General features: G+C 41.4%; 1 protein-coding gene across 1 annotated transcript in view; it reads right to left on the bottom strand.

Annotated features, from left to right (window-relative positions):
* Positions 1-20,419, bottom strand: part of TECRL (trans-2,3-enoyl-CoA reductase-like) — a 171,697-nt gene that overhangs the window by 45,964 nt on the left and 105,314 nt on the right. The window contains exons 3-4 of the mRNA XM_019534213.1: positions 12,100-12,144; positions 3,619-3,722 (exon numbers count right to left, since the gene is read on the bottom strand). Coding sequence (XP_019389758.1) covers positions 3,619-3,722; positions 12,100-12,144 — 149 coding nt within the window. The remainder of the gene's footprint in view (positions 1-3,618; positions 3,723-12,099; positions 12,145-20,419) is intronic.

Genomic DNA, 20,419 nt, shown 5'->3' with positions numbered 1-20,419 from the left:
AGCACTCTTTCCTGCTTATGCAGGGGGTCGGACTCGATGATCCATTGAGGTCCCTTCCGACCCTAGCATCTATGAATCTATGAATCTATGATTGGCTTTCTGCAGCCTGGTGGCAGGAGACACAGAGAGCCAGGGCTGTGCACAGCTGTAGTTCTCCCCTGTCTCCCACCACCTCACTGCTGGCTGCTTTGAAACTCAAAATGTTTGAAACTTTTGAAAGTTTTCAACTAGCCTCATTTTGTTTTGGGCTGTTTCGAAGCCCTTTGTTTCAATTTGATTTTGCTGTTTTGAGCTTGAAATGAGTTGAAACAGTGTTGAATTGAAACAGCCTCTGAAATGTCACACAGCCCTACTTCACAGTAACTATTGTGTAGTTAATTTAGTACCTGTATTTACAGGTATTAGCTAACTACACAGTAGACTGATTTACTACTCTCTCATTTTGATCTAATGGATCTTGAATACTTTTCTATACACTGCCAGAGCTTTAAAAGATGGGTTGGGAGATGGTTAACATCCATTATGGGGCACAGGACCAGGTCTTTAGGGGAGGAAATAAATTGAACTCAGGTTTATCCAAATCTCAAACAAGAACTGTAAACACCATGAAAAATGAAAGCAGTAGCAACCACTATGTTTTGTTAGGCAGTCAGCCCAGTTGGTGCATCACAGGGGATTAAGGGCATTTCTACACCATAGCAGCAGAGAGCTCAGTCTTGCCTCTGAGGAAATAAACCTCACCCACTTACACTTGCTTCACACATATAAACCCAGGAAAGGAGGAAGCAAAGGCTTCTCAAACATGCTTTAATCACCTGTTCTTCAGAACAACAGAAAACCATGTCCTAGCAATGCAGCCCTAAGCGCACCCTCAACAACTTCCCAGTTTGATGTGCTTAAAGCAGAAGTGGGTAGGCAGGGCTTATCTCCATGGCAATGTGACTGAGCTGTCTGCTAACCTTTAACAAAGGATTACCTGGTTTCATTTTTCCCAACTGGGCTTAGAAGTGAGATGGGTCTTGAGCTGCTCAGCTCCATCAGGACCAAGGTACTACTGAACATGCACAGGGGAAGTACTGTTGGCATCTGTGGAAACTTAAGGTAAAAAATGTTGTCTCTGGTGTTAGGTAGGAGCTCAGTGGGGATTTCAGGATTGTTATATTGTATTTAGGTACCAAAATTCTACCTATGTCTCAATTGAGACTTCTAAATCTTTTCAGTCTTCCCTGTTTTTCTGGACCACGTCCTCTGCCTACTAGGATGTAGCATACTACTGGATATGAAGGGAAATGACAAAATCTGCTTACTAGTGAGAAGGTTAAGCGGTTATTAATTCCCAGCCTGTAAGTACATACGTGGGAAACAAAACATTGATAAAAAAAGGCCTCTTTAGTCTGGCAAACAGCCAATGGATGGAAGGTGAAGTGACCAACTTTTACTAGAAACAAGGTGTACATTTTTTATATTGAGGGTAATTAATTACTGAGACAACTTGATGAGAGCTGCAGTGGATTATTTATCACCGATAATTTTAAAATCAAGATTGGGCGTTTTATTTTTTTCCTAGAGCAGTGCTATATTTCAAATAAGAATTCAGCGACATCTTACAGTCTGTGTTATAACTGAGGTCACATTAGGATGTCACTGTAGTTCCTTCTGGCTATATGGTTACTGAATCTATGAATGTCACACCAGGTGATAGGTGACCAGGTCTGGGGCCACTTGAGGACTGAGGTGGTGAGCAGGGTCAGAAGGAATGAGCAAAGAGCAGGGACAAGCTGAGTAAAGAAGACAGGAAATAGAAAAGAGCACAAGCCAAAGGGAACAGAAAAGCTATCTGAGATCTTGTTAAGCCCTGTTACCAAAGTGCTTCCTGTTCCAGGTCAAGAGTTCATATAGGGGAAGTTGAGGGTCAACTAGCCACTCAACTGTAGGGTGCTCACCTTTTCAAAAGGTGAAGGTGGAACACATGCCCCTCCCCTCCCTGCCCCTCCTCCCCCCACCACATCTGTATGAAGGCTGAGTGGAGAAGAGCAGGAGCAGATGTAGGCTGCCCGCTGTGTGCGGTAGGGTAGCAGGCCAGGATGAATGGCTGTACTGATTAGCCTGAGACCACAGATTCAAGGCCACAGCCTGTTAATGAATCTATTTTTTAAGTGATGGATAATTTATATTCTTAATAATAATAACTCAGTTGCCAATATGAGCTTTGTGTAAGTAATTTAAAGGTAAAATGTAATCAATACCATTTTTTTTTTTTTTTACATACTATGTGCAAAAGACACACACCTTGTTTTTTGGAAATCAGAATGTAGGGAAAAGAATTTCACAGTCATGGCAGGCAGTGCACTGCATGCAGCAGATAGCTCACCCTCGGCCAGCTCAATGACTCTTCAGGCCAAAAAAACCCCAGCCACTATACAGTGTTAACCCTTTTACAGCCACTGCCAAATTAGGAGCATCTTTTGGCTGCTCAGCCAAAAGCTATAGCAGTACAATGATAGGTTAGCACTGGAAAGGGTTAGCACTGAACTCCAATGCCCTCGGCTTGCTGACCCAGAGATGTGGCAACCATTTTGGCAGCTATTACAGCATAGCATCTCCGTGGTTCTATTCCAGTGAAGAAAAATCAGCTTCCTCACTTTTACTAATACACATTACAGTTTGTGGGGGGAGGGTTGATTTTTGTGAGAAGGGTACTTTTGGTATGTGGGTAATTCTATCACTTTCAGATAGCAAGAAATTCTAAAGAACTTGTATTTCTGACTGTAGAATGCAAGAATACCCCTCTCTATCTGCAAAATTTTATTGTGGCTTCTAGAGCTCCCTAAAGTCATGTCTGGTTATTTTGGAGAGTACAGTATATGCAAATTTACAATGCAGGCCATGTTTTAATGTTTGCCGCATGCAGTTTCTGGCACCACAAAGAGGTTTGCGGTGCCACAAACCACACGCCCCTGCATGTCTGGACATGGCCTATGTGGTTTACAGTGACAATGATTTCTAATGGCATATAAATATATTACAGTTTAACAAAGTGAGTTTCAATATGTTTTGCTCATTGAGAAAACATTTATGGAGTCCAGCAAGAAAGAAATTAAAATGCTCTAGGAATTTTTAATTTCCATACCTAGCTTTTCCAACAACTTATATAACCTGATTGCTTCTTCCTAACTTCCTTCTAATGAAAAAAAAATGGGTTAAAGCATCAAGACATGACAATCTGATTATCTTCCTGTTTTAATAAGAGAATTACCAGAAATCCATTGTTTTTACTTAATACCTTTCATTTCAGAAGCCAAAGAGCCAGTGCAGTAAATGAATATATTTGACTAAGGTCCCAAACTATTATATAAACCAGCAATAAGCTAAAATTGGTTTTTTAATTGATTTCTTCCAAGTAATACTGTTATGCCCATCTTCTAATCTTTAATTGGATGTCTGAAGTACTGCACTGATATCTTGGCTGACTATCAATTGAATTCTGGTTTGAGTGGTGATAAAGTAATTACACTATTTGACACAGGGAAGGACAAGCTGAGGAAGTGGCAGGAATTTGAAGTAAAATGCATTGTACATTAAGATTTATTGTGTTGATTGTTACAAGGACATACTTACTGTGGTCCAACTGACCTGCTGCCCCAGGTCTGTAAAATACAGGGTAATGATGGAAGAAACTGCCAGGCTTTGAATGCTAACAGAATCCTTCAGATAGGGTCCATCTATAATGACAAGGAGGCAAGAGTAAATGGCATGAATAATACATATCCTTTTAATGACTCAGCACAAAATACAAGACCAGGAGCTGAACAGCAATTGTGATTTGACTTCCACCCTGTGAACTGTGCTTTAAAATGTAAAAATACAACATGCATCCTGGTTTCGAAAAGGCTCATTCCCATTTCATTTTCTGTGCTTAAATGACAAAAATGCAGCTCTGTAACTAGTTCATGGCACATCCATACATTGGCAAAATAGAATCAACCTGTGCATCTCTTAACCCAACAACTTACCGGTAAGTGCATTTGCTTTGCGAGCAGGAGGCTAAGGTTCTGAGAGGGGGGTCCAAAAGTCCACCTTTCAATTACCAGTAAGGAGTGCAAACCACCAGGCTCTTCCTTTACACTTTTGGTCTACAGTAGGGGTATCAAGGATACAGCCCATCAGAGGTGAAGAAAGGGTGCTCAAGGCTGGAGAATGCCTATTATGGTAGACCGGTGGCAGCGGATGGGAACATGAATGAAGGTTAAGAGGGACCTTGCCTTCCCAGCTATTGCTGCCACTGCTGGTAATACTGCTGTAGCAGCATCAGTTCTGCTCAGGCAGCAACAGCCCCATGGCTGGGCTTCCTGGGAATTGAATCTGGTGTCCCATTTACTCATTTCTTCCCTAGCTACATATCAGGTGCAAGGCTATGCCAGCTCTGGGAAAGGTTCTTGAGGGCCTGTGGAAACACTATGATACTTGCTCTACTTCTCCTGGCCCCCCAGATACGCTAGTGCGACACTTCCCTGCCCAGCTTCTATGTGCAAGGCTGCCCAGGCCATGGCACAGACTCCAAGGGGTCCATTGTGGTCCCACCCTCTAGTCAGTGCTCAGAGGTAGTGCCTCACTTGCCCTACCCTAGTTATGCCACTGCAGCCTGTGGGCTGAATCTAGCCCATGGAACCATGTCATCTGGCTCTTGGGCTCCTAGAGGAATTGGGAATTCAGAGGAAGAGTGAGCGGGGATGGACCTACTGCTGAATGTTGAGGTACAGAGCCCTGTTTGGGGACACATTTTGGCAGCAGCAGGATGAGTCCCATGGCTCCCTGACACAATGGCTCAGGCACCCATAGAAGTTAACACTGGTGATACTTGTCTTGGTGCCAGAGGTGGCTCTGGATCTAACCCAGTCTAACAATAACTCAGAATACAAACTCCCTCCACCATTTTGCTTGAATGTTGTTGTTTTGGGTCCTCCCCCCCCGGCTATTTGCTTTTGGGTGAAACTCCAGTGATAAGAAATTCTGCTTCTCTTTAAGCAAGCACTCATAACTCCAGATTTCTGTGGGAACCTTATCTGAAGTAGACAGATTTCTTATGTCTGAGTTCAGAACAGTCTTTCTCACAGTATAACAGAAAAACCTACTTCAAGTCCTAATAAATCCAATACCTACAGGAAAAAAGAGAAAATAAAATGGGCCTTGTTTTGTTTTTTGAGGAGGTGTTGAATAAAGCAATGAACAGGGGAGTAGGTAACATAAGCAATTCTATTCCCACTTCCTCCAATATGTATCACATTAGGCAAGACATTTCAGATTCCAATTTCACTTTCTAGACTTTGGCTCCTTAGATTGTATACTTTTCAGGGCACAGACTGTCTCTCACTTTGTGTTTGTACAGTGTCTGGCACAATGAGGTTGCCAAGTGCTCCTGGTATACTATTGCTAAAAAACTGATATAATTCTTTGAATCTCAGGAAAGTCTGACAAGCTTTTTAGAAGAAGGTCTAAACTTTTTTTATGCCATACAGATCAACTGATTATTGTTAATACTATTATGTAACATATTAACATGGGTCAAACAGCATTTATAAAACTGAATGCCAATACTTTTCCTTTTATCTTTCTGAGTCTCTAAAGAGCTTGCAAACCAGATATGAAAAAAAATCTGCACCTATTTATAATGAATATCATCCTACTCTTTTAATAATCTCGTTGATTTCAATAGCATAATTTTTTTTTATTTGAAGGAAGCCATTCTGAAAGATTCCAAAGTACTAATTTGTCTAGAACAGGTTCTAGGCAAGTCATAGACAAGAACCATATTCTAGTCACCAGATATGCATAAATATTCCTTTCACCTCAGTAGGAGTCCCTCATGGAGAACAAGGATGTCTGCTTTGGATCTTTCTTCTTCTCTAGTTTAGGGGTAGAAGCATATCAAGATGTTCTCAATTTTGTCCATCGGTTGTTCATGCTTTTGAACAGAAAAATCTATTTGATATTCTATGCCAGAATATTCAGAGGCCACCATTCGGGCTGAAGTCAAGTGGATTGCCACAGCCTTGGGGTAGTGGGTAGCATAGTTGATGAGGAACAAGATGAACCAGAATCTTCTTGATCTGGGGCCCAGGGGTCCCATCAACTTCATTTGAACACACTCAAAGGGTATGCCAACTAGTGGAACAGGTATCAGCAAGACATTATGAGTGAGCCAAGGTGCAACCACCTGGCAATTGAGACAAAACACACAATAGTCTTTGATTTCTTGATATACCCCAGGCCAAAAAAACCTTGCCAGGATGAAATCTTTTCCAACCCCAAATGATTCTCCCAAGATACATCATGTGCCAGTTTCAAAATCTGTACAAACAGCTGAGAGTGCCAGGCCTTGTCTTTGACCTTGTCTTTGGCCACCCTCATCAGGAGGTCCCCCTGAAATCAAGACAGGAGCCCTGGCCTGCTAATCTTGCATTCACTGTGGCCCCTTGGCCTGTCCCAACTGGCCATATAGAGGGGCATATATTGGATCCTGCCTTTGTCCTCGTTGAAATCTTGGTCTTACCCCACCTGATTCAGCCCTCTCTCCCAAAGGGCTCCAAAGGTTCCCTGACCCTCTGCCTCCTTTGGAGTGGGGCCCATACTGCACTAAGCTCTGATCCCTTTCCCTAGGCATTCCTGTTGTCTGGAGAGGGTCTTCTGTCCAATGCACCAACATTTTATGCATGACCTGGCTTGAGGCCCAAGGAGCTCATTGTTTGAAAACAGAAAGATATCTGTTTTCCCCTATCTCTGATTTGGTGGGGTTGTGGTCTGTCTCACTAGTATACTTTTGTTTTGCCACTCAGATCCACTTCGCTATCAAGCCCCAGTCTTGTCCCACCACCACAAGGGCTGACCACCGAAGACCTTACATGGTTTTCCTGTCCCCCGATAGTCTGGCTTAGGCAGATTATGGTCTAGGGTGAGGTATCCCCATGAATGCATGTGAAATACATGCATTCCTCTACCAGAGGATGTCTGCTGGATTCACAAATCACTCGTGTACAAATGTCTGGCCCAAGCTAGAGTCTGTGAGCCAAATGACATGGGCCTCCCCATTTTTTACCAGGACTACATATCCCCTCAGGTGTGGGTCCTTCTGCGTTGCCTCTGACACAGAGGTTTGAGTGTACCCATAGTCCATTTGTGGGCAGTCCCAAAATCAATGTTCCTTCTCCCTGTATTGTAGGCATATTATTTACATCTCTCTTCCTCCTCCTGGGCTGCAGGGATGCTTTAGGTGACTTTCTTCTCCAGAAGGATAACTCAAGGGCCCTTGTCCTGGCTGCAGTCTTAGAGACAATGAAGTTAATACCTCTACTGGGGGACTTCCTAGAGACCTGGGATGCTTTCCCTGTAGTCCCAGCTTACTCAGGCCTGGAAGCTACTGGTTCCTCCAGGGCTCTTGACACTCTAACTCTGCTCCCATGAAGTCTACTACTTTTCACGTAACCTCCTCCAGGCTAACCACACAATGCTGATACACCCATCTCTGGGCCTTTGCTAGTAGGATGCAGCAGAAGTGTTTGAGGGTCACTGGTTCCATAATCTCCACAGTCAACCAGAAGTCTGGGTTTAACAAGCTAGTACACAAGCCCTTCAGGTTTGGGGCCAGGGCTTTGGAACTTTGTGTCCCAAGGCTCTGATCAACACTTGTGCCAGTAGGCTTCCTCCATGAGACCCAACTAGTCCAGTATGGCTAATTAAAGGATAGTGTAGTCCTGGGCTAACTCTGCTCCTAGTGATTTGTAAGTCACCTGTGCCTCCCCAGTCAACAAAGAGGCAACCCTCATAGCCCATGTTTCCTGTGGCCACTGAAAGGTCTCCACCACCCACTCAAAAGTCATGAGGAAAGCTTCTGGGTCATGTTCAAGTCCCATCTTGGGGAGGACTCCACCCTATATCCTTTGGGATCCACGTGACTCACCAACTTAGGTGGGAGTCTGCCTCTACTCCAACTGATGTCTCAGGAAGTTCTGCTGTTGCAGGTGCTGGTCTCTCTGGAACTGCTAGATTTGTTGGTTCTGATTCTTCTAGACTTGCTATTGCTAGAGTTGGATCTGCTCAAACAGCTGTTGTTGTTGCTGCAGCAGCCCCTCCAGCCATTTTATCAGGAGTCCTGCTTCCATTACTGGAATTGGCTTTAGAATACCCATGTTCTCCATCACACATAGTGGACTGTCACTGTTTACAACACTATTTTATTTTTCTTGGGTTACACTTGCCCTCACAGGAAACACCATAATTACAAAAAAACAGATACATAGATTCATAGATGTTAGGGCCTGGAAGGGACCTCATGAGATCATCAGGTCCACCCCCCTGCACTTAGGCAGGAAAGACTGCTGAGGTCAGGTGACCCCAGCAAGGTGCACATTCAGTCATTTTTTAAAGGTCTCCAGGGTAGGTGATTGTATTACCTCTGTAGGGAGTCTGTTCCAGAACCTGGACACTTGAATCGTAAATTATTTTTTTCCTTATGTCCATTTGAAGTGATTTTCTAACAGTTTTTGTCCATTGTTCCATGTCTTCCTCTGGGGTGCCTTGGTGAACAGATGTACAGGGTTCCAAGGCCCCAGGCCTTGATGTATGTCCCTAATGTATTTATAGGCTGCCACCAAATCTCCTCTAAGTCTCTTATTCAGGCTGAACAGTCCCATGTCTTTCAACCTCTCCTCACATGGCTTTATCTCCAGACCTCTAATCATATCTGTGGCCCTTCTTTGGACTCTCTCAAGCTTCTCCAGAACCTTCTTGAAGTGCAGCACCAAGAACTGGGTGCAGTACTCCAGCTATGGTCTCACTAAAGCCAAGTAGAGCAGAAGGATGACATCCTTAGTTTTACTTGAGATGCATCAGTAGATGCATGCCAGTGTTTTATTCTCTTTGCCAGCTACGGCATTGCATTGATGGCTCATGTTCATTTTGTGGTCTACCACAACCCTGAGGTCTCTTTCAGATGTGGTGCTCAAAAGTGTAGCACTGCCAAGTCTGTAAATACGTTGAAGCTTATTTCTCCCCAGATGTAGCACTTTCCATTTCTCTGTGTTAAATGTCATCAGGTTTTGATCCACCCACCTTGCAAGCTTGTCCAGGTCATACTGTATCCCCAGCCTATCCTCTAGCATGACCACACTCCCCCATAATTTTGTGTCATCCACAAACTTGCCAATACACTTTTAACACATGAATCCAAATCATTGGTGAATATGTTGAAAAGCACTGGTCCGAGTAGTGAACCCTGACGGATGTCACTGGTCACCTTACACAATGTCGACTCAATTCCATTATTAATATTCTCTGGGTCCTACCTTGGAACCAGTTTCCTAGCCACTGGATTGTAAGATTGTCAAGGCTGCAATTTCTCAAATTTACCATGAAGACATCATGGGAGATTAAGTCAAAGGCCTTCTTGAAATCCAAGTATATGATATCAACCTCATCTCCCTTATCCAGGTGGTGAGTAACCTGACTGTAGAAGAAAATGAGGTTGGTCAGGCATGACCTGCCTGCAGTGTACCCATGTTGGCTGTCCTTTAGATTACTGCCTTCAATTAGCCTATCACTAGTGGATTTGTTGATAATTTTTTCCAGGATTTTTCCAGGGATTGAGGTCATACTGGTTGCCCTATAATTCACTGGGATCTCCATTCTTCCTTTCTTGAAGAAAAACACCACATTGGCCCTCTTCTAGTCTTCTGGGACCTCTCCCAAGTACCATGAGTTCTCAGGAGCTTTGCCATTGGTCTCATGATGTTGTCAACAAATTCTTTCAGCACTGTCAGGTTTAGTTCATCCAGTCCTGCTGACTTGTAGATATTCAGCTTCTCTAGATGTTCCTCTACAAGATCTTCACCAACTATGGGTAGGTGATCACCCCCACCTTGATCGTCTTGTATCCTGTCAAGCAGGCTAATACTGTAAGACTGGTGAAATACTGATGTGAAGTATTTGTTTAGGTGTTTTGTTTTCTCCTGAGTATTGGTTATCAGCTATCCCATTTTGTTCAGCATGGTTAATAATGAAGTGTTAACTCATACCTAGTAGTCCTTTCCTGGACCCTGAGAAAGTAATTCTGAATATACTCTGCAACTTCAGTTTTTCCTTTTCTCCCTTCTCTGGGAGCTTTTAACTTCATTTGGGCGATCCAAACATTCCAATCCTCCTAGACAGACAGGAAATCTTTTTTCAGCTTCCTGCAACTGGACTACAGCCCCTGAGCCCTGCACCCTGTTACAGAGGCAAAGAAAAAATCTTTCGTTTTTCAAAAAAATGAGGAGAATAAAACCTATAGAAAAACAAGAATCAGTGAAGGCAAAACCAGGAAGCAACTGAAGGGTTAAAAGTTAAAATAAAAAAGTTCATAAGCCAGTGAAATCAGAATAACACATGCTGTTCCACAAGGGATTTAAAGAAGTCAGTGATTGAAGGGCTTGGACTATTTGAATCTCAGATGTTAGGAGTAGACCCACAACCAAGGAGTAGACCCACAACCCTACAACTGAAACTCAGGAAATCATGAATTGTCAGGGATAACAAACCAAAAAAAAAAAAAAATAGGAATTGCATTGAGGGTCTAAGAATGGGGACATAGAAGAGAGAATGACAAACCACACCCATTGCTCTGTGAAGGAATTAAAAGAATCATTCAAAATAAACAGATCAGCCTACTTCTATCTGGAGGCATTGATCCTAAGCCTATCTAAAATTAAAGGATGGGACAGCAAAGTCAGGAAGTCTACAGATTCCATAAGGCAGATAATAAAAATGCAGGGAAGGGAGCATAGTAAATGCAAGGATACCAGATAGCGACCTTGAGCAGAGGATCCAAGGAAGCACACACTACTTTGCAAAGCACTTAGGGGAATTAAAGTGGTTAAGTTTAAACCCTCTGGAGAATGAATTCCTAGGTTTATCCACAGAACAAGTTCAGCATGGACACAGGTAGTTAAATTTTCTAATATTATCATGTCCTTCAAAAATTATTACAATCATAGTAGGTCAGCCTTCATGGCCCATATAGTCCTTGATTTTTCTGCTAACACCATCAGTAAGTATTACAATTTGGATCACATATTCTTTCCTGGTCATCTAACTGTCACAATTTGATCATGTATAAGTGCCAGAGATACTCCTTATACAAAGGTTGACATTTTGTTGCTCTACATATAACCCCTGGTAAGTGGATAACTATACATACACCAAAACTGGGCCTGAAGGGGTTCACTACTTCCCATCTTCCCCTAGTGACTAAGGCACTCACATGGGAAGCCGGAGTTTGCAGGCCCCACTCACCAAGAGGGGATTTCAACTTAGTACTAAGCTAGGAAGCCAAGGACACCCAGATTCAAATGCCCCCAGGGCAAAGGTGTAGGGGGGGGGGCGGCAGCTATAAATCAGCACCCCTAGTTTCATCCTTCCCCCTCCTCCCCTAATGCCCCACCCACTGAGCTCTGATGGGGAGAGGGGAAAGGTAAGAGAGGGACCTACCTCCATCTGTTTTCTGCTCCTGAGTCTAAATCTAGTAGCCATGGGTTTGGTGATCTCCATTTTAGAACATCAAAGTCTTCTACACATTAACAAGGGCATATGTACAGACTCTGGTTACTACTGCACATAGTCAATCTGTGTGAATACATGGTCTTTAATAGTCATCCATGTGTGCAGGGCTATGTGCCTAGGAATAGAATTCCAGCCTATGTACAGATGTCATTTTGGGCACTTAAATGACTGAAAATGCCATGTAGATGACATGCTTAGGAAGGAGACAGAATGCCACCCTTAGTGTCAAGAGGTGGGTTTTACACTGAAAACTGAAAACCAGTCTCCTTTTTCATTTTAATATTTACTATAAGAAAATTAACAGAAGCAACATTATACAGTACACATGAAAAATCTTCAGTTCTGTTCATCAGTGGGGAAGCTAATTAGATATCCAGACTTATTAATTAGGAAAAAAGTCCGAATGGCTTAGCCAATAGCATATATACAATGCAATATAATTAGGCAGAAACATCAGAAATAGATTAGAAATATACTAGGAGGTTGTTTGACAGAAAAATAAATACTCACTTCGTTCCAGTTGCAGGCCAACCCGGGAAGGGTACCACTGGGGGCCTATTAAAATCATAAAGAATTACATTTAATTTCATGGTATAGCTTCTAAACCTCATTTCTTACTAGTAGCAAGTGTCCTTTTTTGCTGATAGCTAGAACTGTGAGACCATAAAAATGTCTATGTGCTTTAGCTATAAATGAAAAATACAGTAGTAATATGGGATGAATATACAGCGCAATGTATACAGTTAGAAAAGAAATATCCCACCCCCAAAACACTCTGGCTGGCTCTACTAGAATGCTGAATTTACAGTCAGCAGATGAATAATGCAGATTGCAATGTATCAGAATAATCAAACCTTATGGCATAATGGCACTGGGGACCTTGTACATAGTGACAGAAGAAGTCAATCTTTTTGTTGGAACTTGACAGTTTTTTACCAAATTTCAAATAAAAAGATAAGGGCGGGAGAGGGAAGAAGAGGGGTTATTTTCCTATTAAAGTGGTTATAAAAATGTGTTCTTTCTTAAAATGATAAACTGTTAATGTTTCCTCACCACCCTCAAAAGGATCAACCACTTTGCTTTCAGCCAAAAGGATAATATTGGCTATATTTTTCAATATGGGGTTCTTCACTGATCATTATATGTTTATCTGTCTGTCTTTCTGTCTGTTTCTAAGGAAAGCAAACATATTTGCCAAATTTTCCTTTTGTCAGAAATGTAGGTTTCTTTTGTAGGGAAAAAGAAAACATAACTATTTTAATGGAAAATGTTCAGTTAACCCATTTTCTACTTGCCAAGTCACAAACTCAACGTTGGAGCAAAGCAGGAAGTTAGGGTTTGTTTGTTTGTTTTGCCCTCTGGCAGGCACAGGAAAGAATTCATATTTATTCCTACTGGAAATTATTTTAGAAGCAGGAGAGACCCTGAGTCCATTTCTTGATACGCCACAAGCATAAAGTGCCTCTGACTGCCTCTGGATTCTATTCCCACAATAAACTTAATTTTCAAGGGAATCAGCATGTACATGGAGACACTGTAACAACCCTAATACTGACTAGCTCCATATGGATCAAAGATGCTGGGAAACTGGGAAGTCCAGGAATTCTTTTCGTGGGGTGCTCACTGTTCTAATGACTCTTTACAGTTTTTGTTGCTTGGGATTGCTGAAATAACACTCAAAAGGAGCAATGCACATCATTAAGAACAAAGCTAAACAAGCTGAATGATTAGTAGAGAACTGCGTATTGGCTATGTGACATGGAAGTAATGCATATAATTGACTTTTAAGGATGTGAAATGCCTGCTGTCTCTAAGACAAACAACCAGTACTGGTTTTCATCCAGGGGCAGCAGCTAATTGTTAATGCTACTTCATGGGTCAGTTAAGATACTGGTAGAACAAAGCAGGAGGCAACTGTGTAGAAAATAAGGTTTGGGGTGAATTCTATTACAACCCTTCTGAATGGAAAAATTACAGTTGTCTTGTAGAGACAAAAATTCATATCCTGGACAATTTGCTGAAGACATAGCAGATACCTATACACGTTCCTACTGTAATGTGTCAGAGAAGACTCAAGTAAGTCTGTTGGATCATAGTAATTACCAGAATGGTAATTACCATGCTCCTTAGACTCCAGTGCCATGTGTGTCAGAGTCCCTATGCTGAAAAATGGTGGCGGGGGTGCTTTAACTAAAGCTCGTTCAATGGGCTTTAGTTAAAGTGCCTCCGCCATCATTTTTCAGTGTGGGGACTTTGATACATGTGAAGCTCTGGAGCCACTCTAATTAAAGTGCCCCGCCTTCCTTGCCCATGGAGCATGTGTATAAGCACTTAGACTAAGAATTCAGGTTACTTTAAAAGCATCCACCTAGGTTTAGCCATGGCCAGCTAATATGTTTTGCAGGCCTTCCACCATGGTTACATTTGTTTTCCTGTGTTTTTAATACAAGTTAAAGACATAGCCAGATTTTTTAAGTGCAAGTTGTTTTCTTGATGAAGTCTTAAGGAATAGAGAAGCTTTTAAAAATGCTTGCTTCACTATAAGCATCACATGGTTCCTGTAAAGTGGTTGATTCCTAGAAAGAATATTGACTTTCAATGTGACAAATATTCTGAAACAGACATTCCCACAGACATGCTTTTCTATAGGTCTGTTACATCTACTGCATGAGAGATGCTCAGGAAAACTTGCTAAGTGAGCTAATAGTCTGAGAGGAATAAAGTGAAGGGGGAGAATGCAAGCATTATTGTTTCTTTTTTTAATTCATAGCATTGTGGCTATTCAAATTAAAATTGTGGGTTTCTGAGCACTTTGGAAAATCCATCCAGAGTCATACCAGTGGCTTTATGTGTTTAGAATATACATAAAACACTCTTTCAGGAAAGCACTTAGAATCAAGATGTACAAGCAGATAGACTGCAGTGAAACAAGTTATGGATATCTATACAGACATTAGAAAGGACTATTTCTTGAAAACACACTTGATGGAGAGGGTTTTGTGTTTTGTTTTGGTTTGGGTTTTGGGTTTTGTTTGTTTGTTTTTGTTCATTGTCAGAATTCTGTAGCACAGTAGACGCATTAGACAATTGCTACTATGCTGCTGGCCAAGATCAATTTCAGCTCTGATCTCAGCAGGTCAAGAAATATGCACAAACTGATGCTTGAAGCACCAGAGAAGACCTATTTATCAAAAAAGCAGCAACTAGGTTTTTCGAAGTACCACAACAGACCATGGCTATTAAAGATAAAAAGAAGATAGAGAAACAGCAGCTGTCAGACTTGTCAAGGAGGATATGATTTGCTCCAGGACAGCAGATATCAATAGTTATTTGGGAGACTAAAATGGGATGTACTTGTGTTAAATTGAATTTTTTTCCTCCTTGTATTACAGTATATTTCAATAAAAACCAATTTACCTGATCCTTCGGCAATGTGCTTTGAAGCATGGCTCATAATCTTCAGTAGGGCAAACAGAGGTTGTGCTTTTTGGCATGTAATCTTATATTTCAGTGCAGTAACCCAAGTACACCAAGACTCTGAAAACAGATCCAAGAACTAAACCTAAAAGTAAAACCAGCATTTCCAAGGAAACCAAAGGTACAAAGAGTGGTAACCAAAACCTGTGGTGTGATGTTGGTCAAGTCACTGTCCCTTCTCACTGAGTCTGGTTTTCATCTCATCTCTACAACATGTCTACGGAGTAAATTTAACACACTAGAGAGCAGTGTACTTAGGCACAATATGTGAATCTGGTCAGGCTGCTTCTTAAATTGGAAGCACTATGTCTGCATATGGCTTACAATAAGCTAAATAGCACTACAGAGTGAAAGGGGTATGTTTACACAAGATGCTTTACTGCACATTAAATTAGTCAAATGTGCTGTTTGCTAGTGTCAACATATATAGGTATTAGATAAATGGCACATTAGGTAATGTGCAGTAACACACATTTAGATACTGACTGGGAGCAATTTTGCTCCTGGTCAGCCCAGGAAGCGGGGGATCTCTGTTGCCAGGCTAAGCCCCAATACAGGGGGAGCTGTCAGGAAAGTTTCCAATGTGCATAGGGCCAGGAGACAGGTGCCCTTGCAGCCGGCACAATATTCCTGGCCCCATGCACATCAGGAACTACCCCATGTCCCCCTGCCAGGCCCCGGGCTACCACCCAGGGGAGCCTGGAACTCCTGGCTGCTGCAAGGAGGCAGAGTAGGACAGAAGTAGCCCTGAACTGGGCTGTTCCCATTAGGCACAAATCTGTGCCCAACAGGGCACATGTGCAAATGTGCTTCTGGTCACAGCCATTTCTTACTGCACCTTATTTTACTGCTCAGTAACCTTACTGCATATTCATTGCACAAGTAGATGCCCCCAGAATCAGTTAGCTCATGTTAGCTTAATTAGCTTTCCTGCAGTGCCATATGGACATGGCTATACTGATTCTGGGCTTAAGCCATCCACAAAACACCTGAGGATGCACAGGGCCTTAGACTTTTTTACTTGATTAATTCTTTGGGCTAGAGACCCTCTCCCACGATGTGTCTGTGCAGTGCTTAGCCCACTGGTACCTGAATATTGGTTGAGGCTAAGAGGAGTCATACAAGTTGCTGGAATCAGAATGTCCAGTCTTGTGCAATTCAGCTCATCTTGGTTTCCAACCTAAAGGTAATAGCTTCCAGCTTGCAAATAAATTGGAAAAATGTTGTGATTCAGCTGGGACCTTCTATACTAGGAGTAGCCAGGACTCATGCAGGAATTGGTATTGCCTTCTAGGAAGAATATTGCTACCTCTTCTTCTCCAGTATATACAGAGAGTGAATGACTAGCTTCATTCTCCCAACCTGATAAAGCCTTGTTTTTGAAGGAGAAGGGAACATCAGCACACCTTCAAATGCCATTTTTTCCACTAGTAATTTTGAGGGTTGAGTGACTTGCCCATGCATCATATAGTCAGTGGAGGCTGGATCCCATTGTGCAGTATGCTTTAGTCACTTTTGCGACACTTCTACACATTAACATAAATACAAAATTTCTTGAGCAGAAATATCATAAAAGCAAGGTATATTTTGTATTTAAAAAATTATAAATCACACTTTTTTCAATAGTTTTCAGGTTTTTTATAGAGAGAAAATAATATTTCTCAACAGTTTCCAATGGAAAAACTCAATTTTAGATTAAAAGAAAAAGGGTCAGATGAAAAATATCTACTAGGTATAACTGCACAGTAACCCGCGTTACTGTGTAATCACATCCCCACATGGCTTCCTCATGATACTGACTACATTAGAGTTTGGTGAGACCAGTAATATATTTCCTGAATATTATGCGTATTGGCTAAAATATGTCTAAACATCATTGAACTAACAGATATTAGGGAATTCCGATGCATCCTGGAGGAAAAGAGATTACCGGAAAGTTTCTAAATCGGTTGCATTAGATGCCTACTCCACAATAGTTCATTACTTTAGTTCAGTAGTGTCATGGGGCAACACTGCTGCACCATGGTAACAAGGTACTGTGAAGTAGTAATGAGCTGTTGCACAGTCCATATCACCAGGAAGCCATGTGAGGATGTGATTACACAGTAATGCTGGTTACAGTGCAGTTATTTAGTACTTGGGTATGCAAGTACTAAATGACTGCTCAGGAACAATTGCACAGTCAGCATCTTCTGCTAACTCCAACGGATGACACTGAGGCCAACAATTTAGCAAGATTCAAAGAAGGGACTGGGCAGTTACAGATGGGGAAAATGAGGCACCACAAAGTGAATTGAGTTATCCAAGGTCATCCTGCAGGTCAATAGCTGACCAGGAGGTACAACACTTTTCTCCTGAATGCCAGTTTCATGCCATAGGACGAAACTTTTCTTTTTAGCTCTGCACTTGGAAAGTTCTGTTTTCTACTCATCTATACCAAGAATAGGCAACCAGTACTGGCAGTGTAGAAGCATGGGGAAAGACAGTACCTTAGCTTCAGGAGATTCAGGAGTATGTGCTGCAGTTCTCTGAGGTTAGTTTATCTAAAGACTTGAACACCCAGCATTTTGAAAAGTTAACCTGATGCACCTTACTCTGCCCATTGCATTCACCTATTGCTCTGTCTTTGGAGAAGAAACTATCTCTCTTCTCCATGTTTGTACAACAGCTAACATAGCACAATCCTGGTCCATGGCTGTTGCTAGCTCCCTGCCCTATCTAAGCAAAAATAAATAAGTGTGTACATTAGGCAAATATCCAATCCATTTGGCCAAAGTGTGTACATATTCCATTTGAATGCAAGAAGAAAAAACAGCAGGACAAAGCCATTGACTTTTCTTTTTCTATGTTTTTTCTATTTCTATTTGGACTAAAAATCCCAAGAAATGAGCCTAAAACCATAGGAATGCAGGGCCTTTTAAATTTAAAAGTCTGTATGCATTTTTAAAGGCTCCAAATGACATTTTATCGGTCTGACTCCACTGACTGTAATAGGAACTTCATGGTTAAAAAGCCATGGAAAGCTTTGAAAGATCAAAGCTACGCTACAACTCAAAGCTACAACTTTTCCAGTTACGTGACTGAGGGATTTCTATAATTTGTGTACCATTTCCTAAAAGTAAGAAAACTTTTAGTGCTTTGCCTATCTCACAGTAAATTATGTATTTATTATACACAGTGTAGTTATATAACATTTAGGCTATACATTTAATGCGTATCACAGCAAAGGTAAGTCAGAGTCCACATTTCGTCCTCTGTGAAATTAGACATTTTCTCTACAGTTCAGCCCTGTAAGAAACAGAAAATGGTTTTGACAGACATTGTTTAGAGATAATTAGCACACTGACTTTCCATGAACAGCTAATTTTATTATCGGTTAAATTGTTTGCTTCTGATTGTATTTTACTACCCATGCATCTCTAATAACAAATAGGCTTAATAATTATGAGCAACACCTGCTGTGTTATGAATAGGGCAATATGAACAACAAAATTACTATAATCAATCAGTGGTATCACGTTGTTAAAAAACCATGAAAACGGGGAACGTTCTATGGTAAATTGCAATAGGAGTGAAGTATAATATCCCTGCTATGATCACCTGACATTATACCCCCTCTGAGGCATGTAACAGAACTTGCCCATGAAACACCCTTTACTGATACCTGAGAAATGCACCCCATAAATGTAACCAGGTCATAGATCTCATAATTATAAAAGATTGGCAATAGAGTCATTAGTGCATGTAACTAGCATTCCTCAGTGCATGACTCGCATCTGAAAAGTAAGCTTGCCAAAACATGACAAAGTGAATGCTGGACAGATATAGGTATTCATAACTGTGACCATTTAACAGTAGAGGTCAGGAATGCAATTATTCTTAGTTGTAGCAGGAGTGTCTGAGAATTCTCAAGAACACTTCTGAGCAGTCAGGAGTTGATAAAGATATCATCATCCTGACAACTCAAATCTTTGCTGAATTGAAGCTTGTGATTCACCGCCTTCCAGAGATGACATTCTCCTAGGCAGCAGGAGAAATTACCTGAGGCTTTTTTTCTCTGCTTTTATTTTCAGAAAAGTCTAATTCAGCTTATATTACAATTCAATGACTTGCCAGGCTCATTGAAAACAACAATAAGCAGACCATGACCATCTATCTGGGAAACCATATTGAAGCACAGTGGTGCCACAACAGCAAAGGGAAAGAAGCTTCTTAGATTGAACCTACATAACAGACTGCAGCTTTTATTCCCAAGAAGTGGTCAGGCAGGTGAGCAGTGCTGTTGAAAAGAGACCTTTCATGTACACACTGGGTGTGTCTGCATGACAGACTACTGTGCAGTTGTTACTGACCATTTATTTAGCACTCTGTGATGGTGGACCTTGCCTCTCTGTATCCTTTTATAATCTCCCAAAGAGCTGTAAGTACTCCAGCTTTCCTGCCTGCCACGTCTTGGATGTTATTATAATATGTTCTGCTTTATGATGTCACTTGTCAGGAGGGTTGTTATATATATATTTGTTGTTTTATTTTGCTCTTCAGGTGTCTCTATTAAGAATACCAGTATTATAGAGGAAAACTTCACTCAATTATCCCCACACACTTGCCAATATATATATTCACAAACAGATGCAGATTAACACTTGTCTTTATCTTTATTCTTTATAACATTATACAAACTTTCGTTGTCTTTAAACAGAAGTGGTCCTTTTTTTCTTTTCTTTTTTTAACAATTATATCAACTTTGTAATTCTATCTACATATGGTTCTTATTTAGCCTTTATCAGTTTGGTTGGACTGAACTTGATGTTAATAAACAAAGTCCCTTTAACTCTGGTTTGTCCATTTATTTCCTCTTTTTTTTTTACAGCATGCTTTTCTCTTCAAGCCTTGTTATTTCTGTCTCTTTACTTTTGCTGTCCTGAGTGTGTACCTTTCATCTGGTGCGTGCCTGACACCTTGAATCCTTGTGGTCAGCACTCAGTTGTTTTCATTAAGCTTGTGGGAGTGAGTCAATTCACTCTTCTCTTTTTTGTTTGTTTATTTACTTTTCAGCGCGGCTGCCGTCCGCATCTCCGGTGCCTCTTCAGGGATCCGCCCCTCTTTCTCAGAGCTCCGCTCTCTCCAGCGGCGAGAAAAATCCTGAGGTAAGTGTCTTATCTCCTGGAGATCTTCTTTCTCCCTCACTTTCTCCTTCAGATGCTTTTTCTTTCTCCTCCCTTTCTGAGACTTCCTTCTCCTCTTTCTTTTCTTTTCCCGGAGCTTCTATCCTAATATGGTAATAGCTCTGGATGCAACGTTCTCCAGCTCTTTTTGCCACATCACTGTTTCCTCTTTCACACACCTTCCCCCT

This window comes from Crocodylus porosus, unplaced genomic scaffold (genome assembly GCF_001723895.1).
Source record: "Crocodylus porosus isolate Cpor-Errol unplaced genomic scaffold, CroPor_comp1, whole genome shotgun sequence".
Lineage (NCBI taxonomy): Eukaryota > Metazoa > Chordata > Crocodylia > Crocodylidae > Crocodylus > Crocodylus porosus.
The sequence above is the reverse complement of the archived record's forward strand: the minus strand, read 5'-3'. Positions and strand labels throughout refer to the sequence as shown.